We start from the raw sequence: 14,518 nt of genomic DNA, 5'->3' as shown, positions 1-14,518 counted from the left end.
TGCATGAGCAATAGGCCATGGCTGATTTGGGCAGAAAGCTTTGGATTTTCACATGTGCAAGGCTGTTTGTAAAGTTCGCCGGGGCAGCACGGTGAGTTGTTGCAGTACCAGAGACCCGGGTTCAATCCTGACTACGGGTGCTGTCTGTATGGAGTTTGTACGTTCTCCCTGGGTTTACTTTGGTTTCCACCCACACTCCAAAGACGTTCAGTTTGTAGGCTAATTGCCTTGGTAAAAATTGCAAATTGCCTCTAGTGTGTGTAGGATAGTGTTAGTGTGTGGGATCGCTGGTCGGTGTGTACTCGATGGCTGAAGGGTCTTTTTCCACGCTGGATCTCTAAACTAAACTAAAAGTGGACTAGCTCTACAGATCAACTACTGGCCTCCACTTCTACCCAAGGTACAGCTTCTCAGCTCCCTTTCATCACCATCAGACCGATTAGTAATAGGAAGTGGGGTGCACAGTTGAATGTCTACATCGCTCTTGCAAGGAAGTTGCAATTTGGACACTCCAACTCTGGCTGTTATCTCCTGTACACAGGTACTTTCCTGCATTCTCAGGGAATTCATTTCAGTCGTTCTGAAGGAAGTGATGCAGAAAACTGACCTTGTTCAGCATGTATTTCATGTGGGTGTTGGTTTTCTGGACGAGGCATTCAATAAGCACCCTCTTTCAGTGGTGCAGTAAGCAACGAGTCTCAGTTCATTCATAAAATCATGGGTATATTGAGTTAATGGAGCCACATTTTTGAAAAGCTGTCAGTCTTTTATTCATGAAACCAAAACAGACTAAACCAAGGCTCGAATGGCAGAATTGCCAAAACTTGTAAAGATCACTCCTGGCCCCTCTGAATCTTTTTAAAACATAAAATGCATTCATGAAACAGGTGAGCCTGTCTAAGGATTACTTATTCACTGTTTAGAAGTTCCCACAATGAAATAAAGTCCAAGAAAGTATGGAACCCATTTATTATATGTGTATCCCAAAAGCAAAAGGTGAATACCCAACTCATTCTACAGAAGAGGAGATTGCATTTAGCAAATGTCAGGGAGAACAAGGATCTAGTCCAATGATTTACAGCAAAACGATTGACTTTAGTGGTGAATTCAGCAGGAAATGTTATAAATTAAACTCTAGTAAAGCCCTGTTTGTCTTTAATCAACTATGTGCTGCGGCTAATACAGTAGCAATGATTACAGAGGAGAAGGGTTTGATCTTTTAAGATGTTTTATCACTTAGACTTTAATAAATGTGTTTAGTTGAACAGTAAGCACCACGAGGAAATGACTATTCTTTAGCAGATTCTCGTGCTACAAAGATCCTTGCAAGAAACTATTTCAGCTGCATTGACCAGATGTAATATATTCAATTAATCATATGTTGACTGTCGAGGATGTCACGAGAAATCTTTTCCATCAGTTAAATACAAAGGCAATCAATTAACTCCCCAACTCTGCAAATGGATAAGGAAACAATTGATCACAAAATCTTTCGCCATAGTTTGATTATTTAGAAAAAAAATCAGCTCCGCGAGTCTTTAAATTCCAACGTTATGTCTTGTGTCAAGAGCCACGAGAATCCAACATCTTTTCCATGAGGTCAAAGCAGAATTGGAGATGGCATCGAGAAGTCTTTGCTGCTGAGTGCAGTTGCCAACTTCATGTTATTGTCTCTTTCCGTACAATCCGCCTCTGATGACACATGAGGATGCTTGACAATGCATATTTTCTCCTGGTTCTGGAATTTTTGTTCAGCTTTTTGTGGCAGCGAAGTGAAATTCGGAGCTCCTCAATCACTGTGCTGAATGTAAAGCACTAGGAAATAAAAGCAGGAACATATGAATTTTGCAGTACTTTGTAAACCTAGTCTCACTTTTGCACACCCTTCATATCCATTTACTCTCATACAAATATCCATAGCTACTACTTTATTGAAAGCTGAGTATCTAAAGTTATCACATCGTTGGTCTCCTTTCTTCTCTGTGTTGGAGTTGGCCTGTATGCCCTAATTCCTCGGCCTTCACTGCAGACGAACCCTTGATCATGACTCCTAGTGCCGAGAGTCACACAAAATCAACCAATTTTGTGTATAGTATTTAAAATTGACAGAAACATTACTGGGATGGGTCCAATGGTAACATTTCCAGCTCTTGGCCAGACGGTTGTGTGCTCAAATAACACTGCTGGAGGAACTCAGCAGATATGATGCAGTGTGAATCGTCAGAAATACTTTCCTTCCCTCAAATGCTGCCCTACCACCGAGTTCCTCCAGCAGTTGTTTTTTTTCCCCCAGCATCTGCAGTCTCTTGTGACTTCAATATAGGCTCAAGCTCATTCTAGAGAGTGCCGTAATTGGAGTCACACGTTCCAGTCCTGGCGTACTGGGTTAATATCTGGTAGATGCTTGCATCTGACGTGATCGCCCTCTCCTTTATGTCTCGCCGATTCTCCCTGGAATAGGCTAAGGACTTGCTCATTGAAAAAACAATTCTTTGCTACTGAAAACAGGAACACATCATTTTGCAAAGAAATAAAATGCAGCAATTAGATCAATTAAATGCAGAGAGGGAAGGTCTGTGACTGGAGACACAAGAGACTGCAGATGCTGGAACCTTGAGCTACAAAAGCCCTGGAGGAATTCAGCAGGTCAGGCAGTACCTGTGGAGGACAGTGGACAGACAACGTTTCAGGTCGGGACTATTCTTCAGAATGAGAGACCGTCCGTCAGAGCCTTAAGAAAGTTCCCAACCCAGAGTGTTGCCTGTCCACTTCCCTCCACCAATGTTTCATGACCAGGGGCCACAGTCTAAGAACAAAAGAGAGGCCATTTAAAACTGAGGTGAGAAAAAACTTTTTCAATACAATACAATATAATACAATACAATATATCTTTATTGTCATTGTACAGGGGTACAACGAGATTGGGAATGCGCCTCCCATACGATGCAATAATTTAATTAATTTAAACAACAACAACCCAACGAGACAAATTGTAACAGTTTTAAGACAGAATAAAGTGCAAGTAGATCTGTGCCGGATCACTGTGCGATGTGACCATCTGGCTCAGCCGGACCGGTTGCAACCCAGAGAGTTGTGAATTTGTGGAATTCTCTGCTGCAGAGGGCAGTGGAGGCCAATTCACTGGATGAATTGAAAAGAGAGTTAGATAGAGCTCTAGGGACTAGCAGAATCAAGGGGTATGGGGAGAAGGCAGGCACGGGTTACTGATTGTGGATGATCAGCCATGATCACAATGAATAGCGGTGCTGGCTCGAAGGGCAAATGGCCTCCTCCTGGACCTATTTTCTATATTTCTATGTCCTCCTGAGTTCCTGCAGCTCTTTGCTTTTTGCTGGAAGTCTGTGTACGTTTGTTTTTTAGAGATAACATGTCATGAAACCAACATTGTTTTCTGTCAAAACCTTTCAAAATTTATGATTATCTATGATGTTCAGAAAGCCCGGAAATGCAATTAAAAATAAGATAAACAACGACAAATAGGGTTACATTTAAAAAAAAGAAATCACTGCAATATAGACAAAAAGCTGGAGTAACTCAGCGGGACAGGCGGGACATCTCTGGAGAGAAGGAATGGGTGACTCAACATTTTGTGCTATCTTCAGATTAAACCAGCATCTGCAGTTCCTTCCCACACAATCACTGCAATATGATCATTTTAAATTGTAAATTATTATCATTAATTTTTCCACAATAAACTGTGCCTAATTGAACAAACGGGCTCGTGAATCCTGCACTGGGACTCATCTGACACAGTTCCAAGAGGTTATTGTCTCGGTGGCAAGGCCTACACCATCTCAGCTAGGCCCCACCCAACCGCCAGGAAGTGACTGACAGAGCTCGGTATGGTCGTTTACGTCATATGATTGTGAACCTCCAAGATACTTATCCTGACAAGTTGCAGCATTTCTGTGGTAGATTCCTGCAAAGATACTGCTCCGAATGATTCTTTTTTTTTCCTTCTATTTTTGGGTGTCAACCCACTGTGCATACACTGGAATTATTATATACACTGTCTTGTATACACTGGAATTTAGAAGGATGAGAGGGGATCTTATCGAAACATATAAGATTATTAAGGGGTTGGATACGTTAGAGGCAGGAAATATGTTCCCAATGTTGGGGGAGTCCAGAACCAGGGGCCCCAGTTTAAGAATAAGGGGTAGGCCATTTAGAACGGAGATGAGGAAAAACTTTTTCAGTCAGAGAATTGTAAATCTGTGGAATTCTCTGCCTCAGAAGGCAGTGGAGGCCAGTTCTCTGAATGCATTCAAGGGAGAGCTAGATAGAGCTCTTAAGGATAGCGGAGTCAGGGGGTATGGGGAGAAGGCAGGAATGGGGTACTGATTGAGAATGATCAGCCATGATCACATTGAATGGTGGTGCTGGCTCGAAGGGCCGAATGGCCTACTCCTGCACCTATTGCCTATTGTCTATTGTGCATCTTCTCTTGGAACCATTATAAGGATCAGCACACAAATATTACCAATACACCAAAGTTCATTCATCTGACCGTTGGTCATGACTCCAAGCGATGTTTGGTTTTGCTCTGGATAGCGAACAAAACGATCTCCCTTGATCAGGTCCACCAACGCGCAATTACGTTCACAAAGGTGGCTGCACTCAAAGCCCATGGGGAAGTCTTGAGTGGGAACATCAGGGGGAAAAAAAACAAAGTTTGCAATGGCTTGGGAATTTTGCCTTATGCATAAGGCTGCACCCGAGGAATATGAAATATTCAGGGATTACAGGGAGAAGGCAGGAGAATGGGTTGTGAGGGAGAGATTGATCAGCCATGATTGAATGGCGGAATAGACTTGATGGACCGAATGGCCTAATTCTGCTCCTATCACTTATGAAATAGATGCAGGGGTGGGGTCACACAACCGTTCTCCACTATTCAATAACATCAAGTCTAATGCTGTGCCTCATGTTAATGTTCCTGACAATTCCTCCCCACCCCATCTGTTTGCATTGCTGCAAATCACCGTAGAATATTGGAACTGTCTTTAGAGCTAAAACCATACTTCAAAATATATCCATCCTTCAAATATTGGAAACTGAAGTCAATTTCTGTGAAGTAAGTTCCCAAAAATTGCAATATAATTATGACCTGATAATAGGCTTTGTTCTAATTGATTTTGCAGTGTTGTCTATTGATAGCTGCCTTGTTCACAAGAGCACTTGTTGGCCATTAGTTTAAGGTATCATGAAATCCCCTATGATGGGCTCTGCAACCATCTGTGACAATGAATTCCACAGATTCACCACCCTCTGGCTAGAGAAATTCCTCCTCGTCCTTATTCTGAAGGTACATCCTTTTATTCTGCGGCTGTGCCCTCTGGCTCTAAACTCTCCCATTAATGGAAACATCCTTTCCACGACCACTCTGTCTAGGCCTTTCATTATCTGGTAGGTTTCAACGTGACCCCCCCCCCCCCCCCCCCTCCTCATCTTTCAAATCTCCAGCGAGTACAGGCCCTGAGACTTCAAACGCTCCTCATACATTAACCCAATCACCCCCAGGATAATTCTTGTAAACCACCTTTGAATCCTCTCTGAAGGCAGTGCATCCTTCCTCAGATATAGGTCCAAACCTACTCACAGTATTCCAAATACGGCCTCCTCAGTGTCTGATAAATCCTCAGCATTACATCCATGCTTTTATAATCTAGTCCCTTTGAAATGAATTCTAGCATTGTATTTGCCTTCTTTTCCACCCCAGATTTCTGAATCTTCTCCCCGTTTCGAAAGTAGTCTCTCACTTTATTTGCTCTAAAGGACTTGTAAAGCACTATTTGATGGTATGTTAATACATATTATTAAAATATATATTTAATAATATGTATTAGCACCATCAAATAGTGGTATTTGATGGTATGTTAATACATATATAATAATAAGACATTTAATAATAATAATAATAATAATAATAATAATAATAATAATAATAATAATAATAATAATAATAATAATAATAATAATAATAATAATAATAATAATAATAATAATAATAATAATAATAATAATAATAATAATATAATATTAAGATGAATATTGAGTATTTAGACAATAGACAATAGGTGCAGGAGTAGGCCATTCGGCCCTTCGAGCCAACACCACCATTCAATGTGATCATGGCTGATCATTCTCAATCAGTACCCCGTTCCTGCCATCTCCCCATACCCCCTGACTCCGCTATCCTTAAGAGCTCTATTTAGCTCTCTCTTGAATGCATTCAGAGAATTGGCCTCCACTGCCTTCTGAGGCAGAGAATTCCACAGATTTACAACTCTCTGACTGAAAAAGTTTTTCCTCATCTCAGTTCTAAATGGCCTACCCCTTACTCTTAAACTGTGGCCCCTGGTTCTGGACTCCCCCAACATTGGGAACATGTTTCCTGCCTCTAACGTATCCAACTCCTTAATAATCTGATATGTTTCGATAAGATCCCCTCTCATCCTTCTATATTCCAGTGTATACAAGCCTAGCCGCTCCAGTCTTTCAACATATGACAGTCCCGCCATTCCGGGAATTAACCTAGTAAACCTACGCTGCACGCCCTCAATAGCAAGAATATCCTTCCTCAAATTTGGAGACCAAAACTGCACACAGTACTCCAGGTGCGGTCTCACTAGGGCCCTGTACAACTGCAGAAGAACCTCTTTGCTCCTATACTTAACTCCTCTTATTATGAAGGCCAACATTCCATTGGCTTTCTTCACTGCCTGCTGTACCTGCATGCTTCCTTTCAGTGACTGATGTACTAGGACACCCAGATCTCATTGTACGTCCCCTTTTCCTAACTTGACACCATTCAGATAATAATCTGCCTTCCTATTCTTACCACCAAAGTGGATAACCTCACACTTATCTACATTAAACTGCATCTGCCATGCTTCCGCCCACTCACACAACCTGTCCAAGTCACCCTGTAACCTCATAGCATCTGCCTCACAGTTCACACTGCCACCCAGCTTTGTATCATTTATTGTCATTATTGTCATCATGCACTGGACATTTTGGCATGGATTTATAATTGAGTGTTTAACATAATTTCAATGAGAAAGCAAAATAAAAGCAAGATCGTGTATCGTTAGATTCTTCGAAGATAAATGGGGAGAAAACAAAACTCAAACAAAGAATTGGTGACACAAAATCAAGTGTGGTTTGTTTATATAATCAGATTGTTTAAAAAAGTACATAAAATAATCAGAACTTTGCAATAGTTAACTTTTGTTGTTCAGTTAAAAATCACTGCCGAGGCCCTTCAGTTAATTGATGATTTAAACTACCATTACATTAATTTGACTCTTTGTTGTGGCATCACATTAGTTTGAGACTTTTTTTCTGTTAAAAGAATAATAATCCTTTTTGGAATCTGCTTGGCTAACTGTTTAAGCATCTGTAAAAAGTAGAATGCAAAGGGATGAATATCTGAGACTGCTTGTGACAGTACACATCGGCTTAAAAAGAAGCAATGTTATTAACTGGATTTTCAAAATCTCAAAGATGTATTTACTTCTGGAATATCGCATTAAATGAAATGCAACATTACCTTGGAAAACCGTCTCTGGATAAGTGGGAACGAGGGGTTTCTAAGTGAAAGAGAATTTGGGGGCTTGAAAATGTAAATGGAACATATTTTTTTCCCTTGTTATTCAGTCTGATGAATTTACAGTGGGCATGCCTGACTCCATCAATGGCATTTAATTCTCTGAGGCAAAAGATGTAGATTTAGACATGTTCTGGACTTCCTCTGGTTCACTACTCAGAGAGGGCGATGCGGGCTGTCTCAACAGCGCCCTATGGACTGTCTCCGGATGCCTACGAGCTACCCCAGTAAACCAACTGCCCGTCCTTGCCGGCATCGCCCCGGCCAACACCAGACGAGAAGCAGCCACGCTGGCCCTTTCTGGAAAGGCCCAGACCAGTGACTTCCACCTTCTCCATCAGATCGTCACGGAGACACCACGACATGTGCGCCTCAAGTCACGGCGCCCCTTTGCCATGCAAGCCCACGAGCTGCTCTGGACAACACCGGCTGACACTTCCAAGGCCGCCTGGGTCAAGACAAGATGGAGAGACCAGTGGAAGTCAGCGGAACCATCTAGGCCACACCGCTACATCGGTGAACCCATGGACATCCCTGGCCAGGACCTGCCCCGAAAGCAGTGGATAACCCTCAATTGCCTGAGGACAGGCGTCGGGCGCTATGGAGTAGCGATGAAGAGGTGGGATCTCGTGGACAGTGCCTTCTGCGAGTGTGGGGACCCAACACAGACAGTGGAGTACACAGTCACCAGTTGCCCCAAATACCGCCCACCGAATGGTGAACGAGGTCTGATTGACCTGGACGATGACACGTTGGCCTGGCTCGCCTCAACGGAGCTGCAGGTCTAAAAGACATACGACAGAAGGAGGAGACTACTCAGAGAGCATCAGAATTGCTGCTTTTAGGTCGACATGTGACAGTAAATTACTTTTAAAATAGCAGTACAAATGGTTATAAAGTACTTTTATAGTAGCAATCTTCGGATGATCGAGCGAACAGATAGCTAACCACATATCCTTTGATTCTCTTAATCCCTGAACATTATTGAACTCGATCTTAAATATATTCAGTAGCTGAGGATCACAGACCTTGAATATGCTACCTCAAGGTTCAAAACATAAAAACACATCTACTAAAATTAAATACAAGAGTGGAATTTCTTCAGTTAAAGGTTTAGAAACCATTTTGATGATTTTAGGCTGTTTATGTTTGGAACCTAGAACTGCTGAATTTGGTGCAGTGGCCCTGATTACACTGGCATTATTCCTTTAGATTATTATATTTAGATGCTCTAACCTAATAACATTCTGGTGAATGTTAATATGTACTCGATAAATCAAACACCTCAGATTTCAATGAAGCCAATGAATAATTATTGAACCCAATGAATAATTATTCATTGTTGGACATGTGCAAGAAAGCACGTTTAAACCAGTCTTTTCCAAATATTATAAAATTTTGCCACATCAGAATGCTAGCTGATAAGGAAATCTTCATGCATTCACAAAAATTCTTATTATGGTTTAAGAATAGAGTGATAACATTTTGTCTTCTTAATAACCGAGTTTCACCAGTTATATAAAGCATGTCCTCTCTATGTATCGATTTATTCACAAAATGCTGGAGTAACTCAGCAGGTCAGGCAGCATCTCGGGAGAGAAGGAATGTGTGACGTTTCGGGTCGAGACCTTTCTTCAGTCTGAAACGTCATCCATTCCTTCTCTCCCGAGATGCTGCCTGACCTGCTGAGTTACTCCAGCATTTTGTGAATAAATCGATTTGTACCAGCATCTGCAGTTATTTTCTTATCCTCTGTATGTATGACTGGTTGAAGAAAACTGTCATAATACAAGCACTCTTTGTGTAATTTAATATACCTATTTTTCGCTTTTAATCAATTTCCTTCTGATCATCTCATAATTTTGTCGTTTCAAATTTCCCCTCTAACCTGGAGAACATCTTTGTCCCCATTATTCCATAATTTTAAGCATTTGCATGGAAAAGATACTAAAATCCATAAGCAAGGGATTAATTGATCTGAAATAACGATATCCTACCAATGACCCAGGACCAAAATAGCCAAAGGCACCTTAATAAAAAAATGTCCTTTTCAAAGCATCTTGCACTAAAATCACCCAACTCATCTACCTTCTCATTACTCTTTGGCTTGGATGAAGTAAAATGCCACACTTGCTACCAATTGAATATTCCATCAAGCACATACTCAGACGAAGGGGGCTTCAAGGGGTTGGGAGCCTCGATCGCCTCGTGGCGCCACGGGAGAAGAATGAGGAGGAGATAAGACTTTGCCTTCCATCACAGTGAGGGTATGCCTGGAGCAATCACTGTGATGGCTGTTTTGTGTAAAAAATTGTATCTGTGTGTCTTGTGCTTTTTGATGTCTGCTGCCGGACCCTGACGTGAGAGGACGCTGGCGTTGAGTATTCGCCGCTTTTCCGTCAGGATAGTTTGTCTGTTTGTTTCTATGTTAATTGTATTTGTAAAGCGCTTTGAGCATGTGATAAGGCGCTATATAAAATAAATATATTATTATTATTATTATTATCTGTGAAGAATTCACAAATATCAGTATTGACTGCCGTAACAAGTGTATGCCATTGGACTCACGGCTCAGTGCTGGCACACTAGTCTCTGAATCAATGCATGAGTTCAATACCCACTCCAGAGACTCTACCATAAAGTTGGTGCAGGGACCTTCATGCAGTCCAGAAGGAGTGTTGCATAGATGGAGGTAGTATTTTTCAGATGAGATACTAAAGTAAGGTCCAGCCTACCCTTTCGATCAGATGCCAAGTATCCAATGGCAATACTTCAAGAAGGAGCACCACAGTTTCCTCAATGTCTCAATCTTTAACCAACACGAAGACAACAAAAGTTATTGAACCATCGGCTCTGCTGCAGTCCACCAATGTCTGTACTTCGATGTGGTCGATCTTACAACAATGCCTGCACTTCCAACACAATTGTTGTCCGTAATGCACTTTGGGACATGTGTTTTGTTTTTGAGGTGCAGCACAGAAACAGGCCCTTCGGCCCACTGAGTCCATGCTGCCCATCGATCAACCTCGTTCACACTGGTTTCTATCTTATCCCACCATTGCTTGCCTGCACATTCGGGGCAATTTACAGAGGCAAACCAACCTACAAACCTGTACGTCCTTGCGACATGGGAAGAAACCAGAGCACTCCGCGGAAACACATGGGATCACAGGGAGAACGTGCAAACTCCACATAGCCAGCAACCGTGGTCAGGATTGAACCTGAGTCTCTGGTGCTGTGAGGCAGAGGTTCGACCTGCTGTGTCACTCTGCCACCCACCGTGACCACAGTTGTGATCTTGAAAGCATAAATGATCTTTTCGGAGAAATGAGAAGAGGCATGCTAGAGGAAGAGAGGGGGTAATCATTCTCCTGGTATGTTTGTTCTCATTACTGGATGATTTTACTTGTGCCAGCCACTTTAAATTGGCCCACAATTGTTTTATATTTGAAAGCATAACATGGAATGGTCCTTGCAAGGGGGAGCAGGGAGGGATTGCGCAGATTGAAGATGGCAGAAAATGACGATTTTCACCTCGTCTTAGAGCCTTACCCATTCAAACGAAATGTCCATCCTGTTGAGTTTGAGTCACTGAGGTTTACATGACTTGTTTTGTCAGATCAGCAATGAATCAGCTTGAAATTTAAAACCTTAAAAGAAGGCATTTTACTTGAGAAAAAAAGTCAGCTGATAATGCCTGGGATTATGCTAGGTTTCTGGCAAAAAATAATTAGATTGGAGTTCTCAAACATTCATATTCTATTATATGTCTATCTATTGCCCCACAGCAGAGAGTTACGGATGTATGCTGGCAGGAGTTAGAGTTTAGTTACTATTGCCTCTTGGCAAGAGCATGGCACAAATGAATGATTGTAAAATGGTCCTCGCGAACAGTCAAGTCAATTTCTATTTCGATGTTTATTCAATTAAGTTCTGAAGAAGGATCTCGACCCAAAACGCCATCTGCCCATTTACCTCCACAGTTGCTACCTGACCTCCTGAGTTCCTCCAGCACGCTGTGTTTTGCTCAAGATTCCGGCATTTACAGTTTCTTGTGTCTCTATTAAAGTTCTTGTTCTTTGGTTGCATTGGAAAGGAGCTCACTATGTTTGGAGTTTGCCCAGTTTAATTGGAAACCTCCTACATATCCATAAGATATGTAAGAATCTTGGCAGAAGATCCTCAGAAAGCATCCAGTCCTCATGGTGAAGCTGTCCGTGTTCTCAAACCCCGCACGAATCAACTGGCTGGAGGTTATGCGGACATCTACAGCCTCTCATTACTGTGGTCCAAGGTCCCCATCTAGACATCAGTCTGAAGTAGAGCAAGGTGGCCTGCCTCACTGACTGCTGACCAGTGCGTGCACACACGCCTCACTGACTGCTGACCAGTGGCACTCACGTCTATAGACAATAGACAATAGACAATAGGTGCAGGAGGAGGCCATTCGGCCCTTCGAGCCAGCACCACCATTCAATGTGATCATGGCTGATCATTCTCAATCAGTACCCCATTCCTGCCTTCTCCCCATACCCCCTGACTCCGCTATCCTTAAGAGCTCTATCTAGCTCTCTCTTGAATGCATTCAGAGAATTGGCCTCCACTGCCTTCTGAGGCAGAGAATTCCACAGATTCAAAACTCTCTGACTGAAAAAGTTTTTCCTCATCTCAGTTCTAAATGGCCTACTCCTTATTCTTAAACTGTGGCCCCTTGTTCTGGACTCCCCCAACATTGGGAACATGTTTCCTGCCTCTAACGTGTCCAACCCCTTAATAATCTTATACGTTTCGATAAGATCCCCTCTCATCCTTCTAAATTCCAGTGTATACAAGCCTAGTTGCTCCAGTCTTTCAACATATGATAGTCCCACCATTCCGTGAATTAACCTAGTAAAGCTACGCTGCACGCCCTCAATAGCAAGAATATCCCTCAAATTTGGAGACCAAAACTGCACACAGTACTCCAGGTGCAGTCTCACTAGGGCCCTGTACAACTGCAGAAGGACCTCTTTGCTCCTATACTCAACTCCTCTTGTTATGGCCAACATTCCATTGGCTTTCTTCACTGCCTGCTGTATCTGCATGCTTCCTTTCAGTGACTGATGCACTAGGACAGCTGTGTGCTCAGTCCCCTGCTCTACTCTCTCTAATACGCATGAATGTGTAGCCAGGCACAGCTCCAACACTATCTTTAAATTCACCAACAGTACCACCGTTGTTAGATGAATAACCGGTAGCAACGCATCAGAGTGATGGAGGGAGATTGATAATCTGGTTAAGTGTTTCCGGAACAAGGCAGGGAGCAGATTGTTGCCTTCAGGAAGAGAAAACTGGGGGACCAGGCACCTGGCTTCATTGGGAGGATAGCAGTGGAGAGCTTGGTGTTCCCAGGTGTGCATAACTTTGTGATCTGTCCTGGGCCCAGCACAACACAACAAAAGCTCGCTATTGCTTCTACCTCCTTAGACGTTTGGGGAGATTTGGCAAGTCTCTGAATACTCTATTGAGCTTCCACAGGTGTACAGTGGAGAGCATACCGATTAGTCGCTTCATGGCCTGGTTTGTTAATTCAAACAGTCGGGAATGAAGGAGGCTGCAGATAGTGGCCCAGTCCATCATGGGAACTGACCTCCACACAATTGAAGGGATCTACAGGAAGCGTTGCCTGAAGACAGCAGGTAATATCACACATCCACATCACCCTGCCCATGCTCTCTTCTCACTGCTACCATCACAAAGAAGATACAGGAGCCTAAGAACCATTACCTCCAGGTTCAAGAACTGTTTCCACCCATCAATTATCAGGTCTTGACCCATAACCACTGCAGCATTGAACCACTGTGGACCTTGCACTTCCCTGGTTGCTGTACATTGGCTTTTTGCACTATATCGCATTCTTGAATAACTTGGTTTAGTTTTGTTTAGAGATACAGCGCGGAAACAGGCCCTTCGGCCCACTGAGTCTGCACCGACCAGCGATCCCTGCACACTAACACTATCCAACACACACTAGGGACAATTTACAATTTTACCAAGCCGATTAACCTACAAATCTGTTTGTCTTTTTGGAGTGTGGGAGAAATCCGGAGCTCCTGGAGAAAACCCACACAGGTCACGGGGTGAGCGTACAAACTCTGTACAGGCAGCACTGTGGACAGGATCGATCCAGGGTCTCTGGCGCTGTAAGGCAGCAACTCTACCGCTGCACCACCATAACTGTTCATTTATTGTATATAGACGTTGTTGTTGCATCTAAAGTACCTGCATAGCTGCAGCTAGTAAGACTTTAATTGTTGTGATTCATATTGGGTGCATTTGACATTTAAACAGTATTGACTCTTGACTTTGCTTTTCTAGTTTGTTGACAGAGTTGAATGGTTGCTTGCCCAAAACTATTTTAAACTTGTTTTTAAGCCAAGAATATCTTAACTGGATGATGCAGAAAAAGTCGCATCTTCGTGAAACACATGAAGAAAAATAATTTATTAATCGGTGATCTTCCCAGTTAGTCTGGTTCAGGTTCTTCCTATTTTATCCGATATGAATAAAATTAGTGACTGGAAATAATTTCTGCATTAAGATTGATGATTATGTCAGAACAGCTCCTCCCCATCCTCCCTTGAGTACCATTGCTACACACAGAGTACTTCATTGACTATAAAATGCCTTGAGTTAATCCTAGTCAATGAAGGCATGGATGTGATTGTAAGATTTTACTCTTCTGAATGTCAATGTTGCAGTTTGTGTAACTTGACAGTTTAAATGTGCAGTATTGTCTTAATTCTTGAGACTTCAGCTGTGAAATACCTCCTACAATAGGCGTAGGAGGAGGTCATTCGGCCCTTCGAGCCAGCACCACCATTCAATGTGATCATGGCTGATCAT

General features: G+C 42.5%; 1 protein-coding gene across 4 annotated transcripts in view; it reads right to left on the bottom strand.

Moving 5' to 3' along the window:
* Nucleotides 1-781: 781 nt before the first annotated feature.
* Nucleotides 782-14,518, bottom strand: part of grik1a (glutamate receptor, ionotropic, kainate 1a) — a 329,820-nt gene continuing 316,083 nt past the window's right edge. For 3 of the 4 annotated variants that reach the window (XM_078408895.1, XM_078408897.1, XM_078408898.1), the window contains one exon: nt 782-1,815. In XM_078408895.1, the coding sequence (XP_078265021.1) occupies nt 1,660-1,815 (156 nt within the window). In that variant the 3' untranslated portion in view covers nt 782-1,659. The remainder of the gene's footprint in view (nt 1,816-14,518) is intronic. The other variant, XM_078408896.1, reaches the window with a different exon arrangement.

Source organism: Rhinoraja longicauda, chromosome 12, assembly GCF_053455715.1.
Source record: "Rhinoraja longicauda isolate Sanriku21f chromosome 12, sRhiLon1.1, whole genome shotgun sequence".
In the NCBI taxonomy this organism is placed as follows: Eukaryota; Metazoa; Chordata; class Chondrichthyes; order Rajiformes; family Arhynchobatidae; genus Rhinoraja; species Rhinoraja longicauda.
Note: the sequence above shows the minus strand (reverse complement) of the source record. Positions and strands in the feature narration are given on the sequence as shown.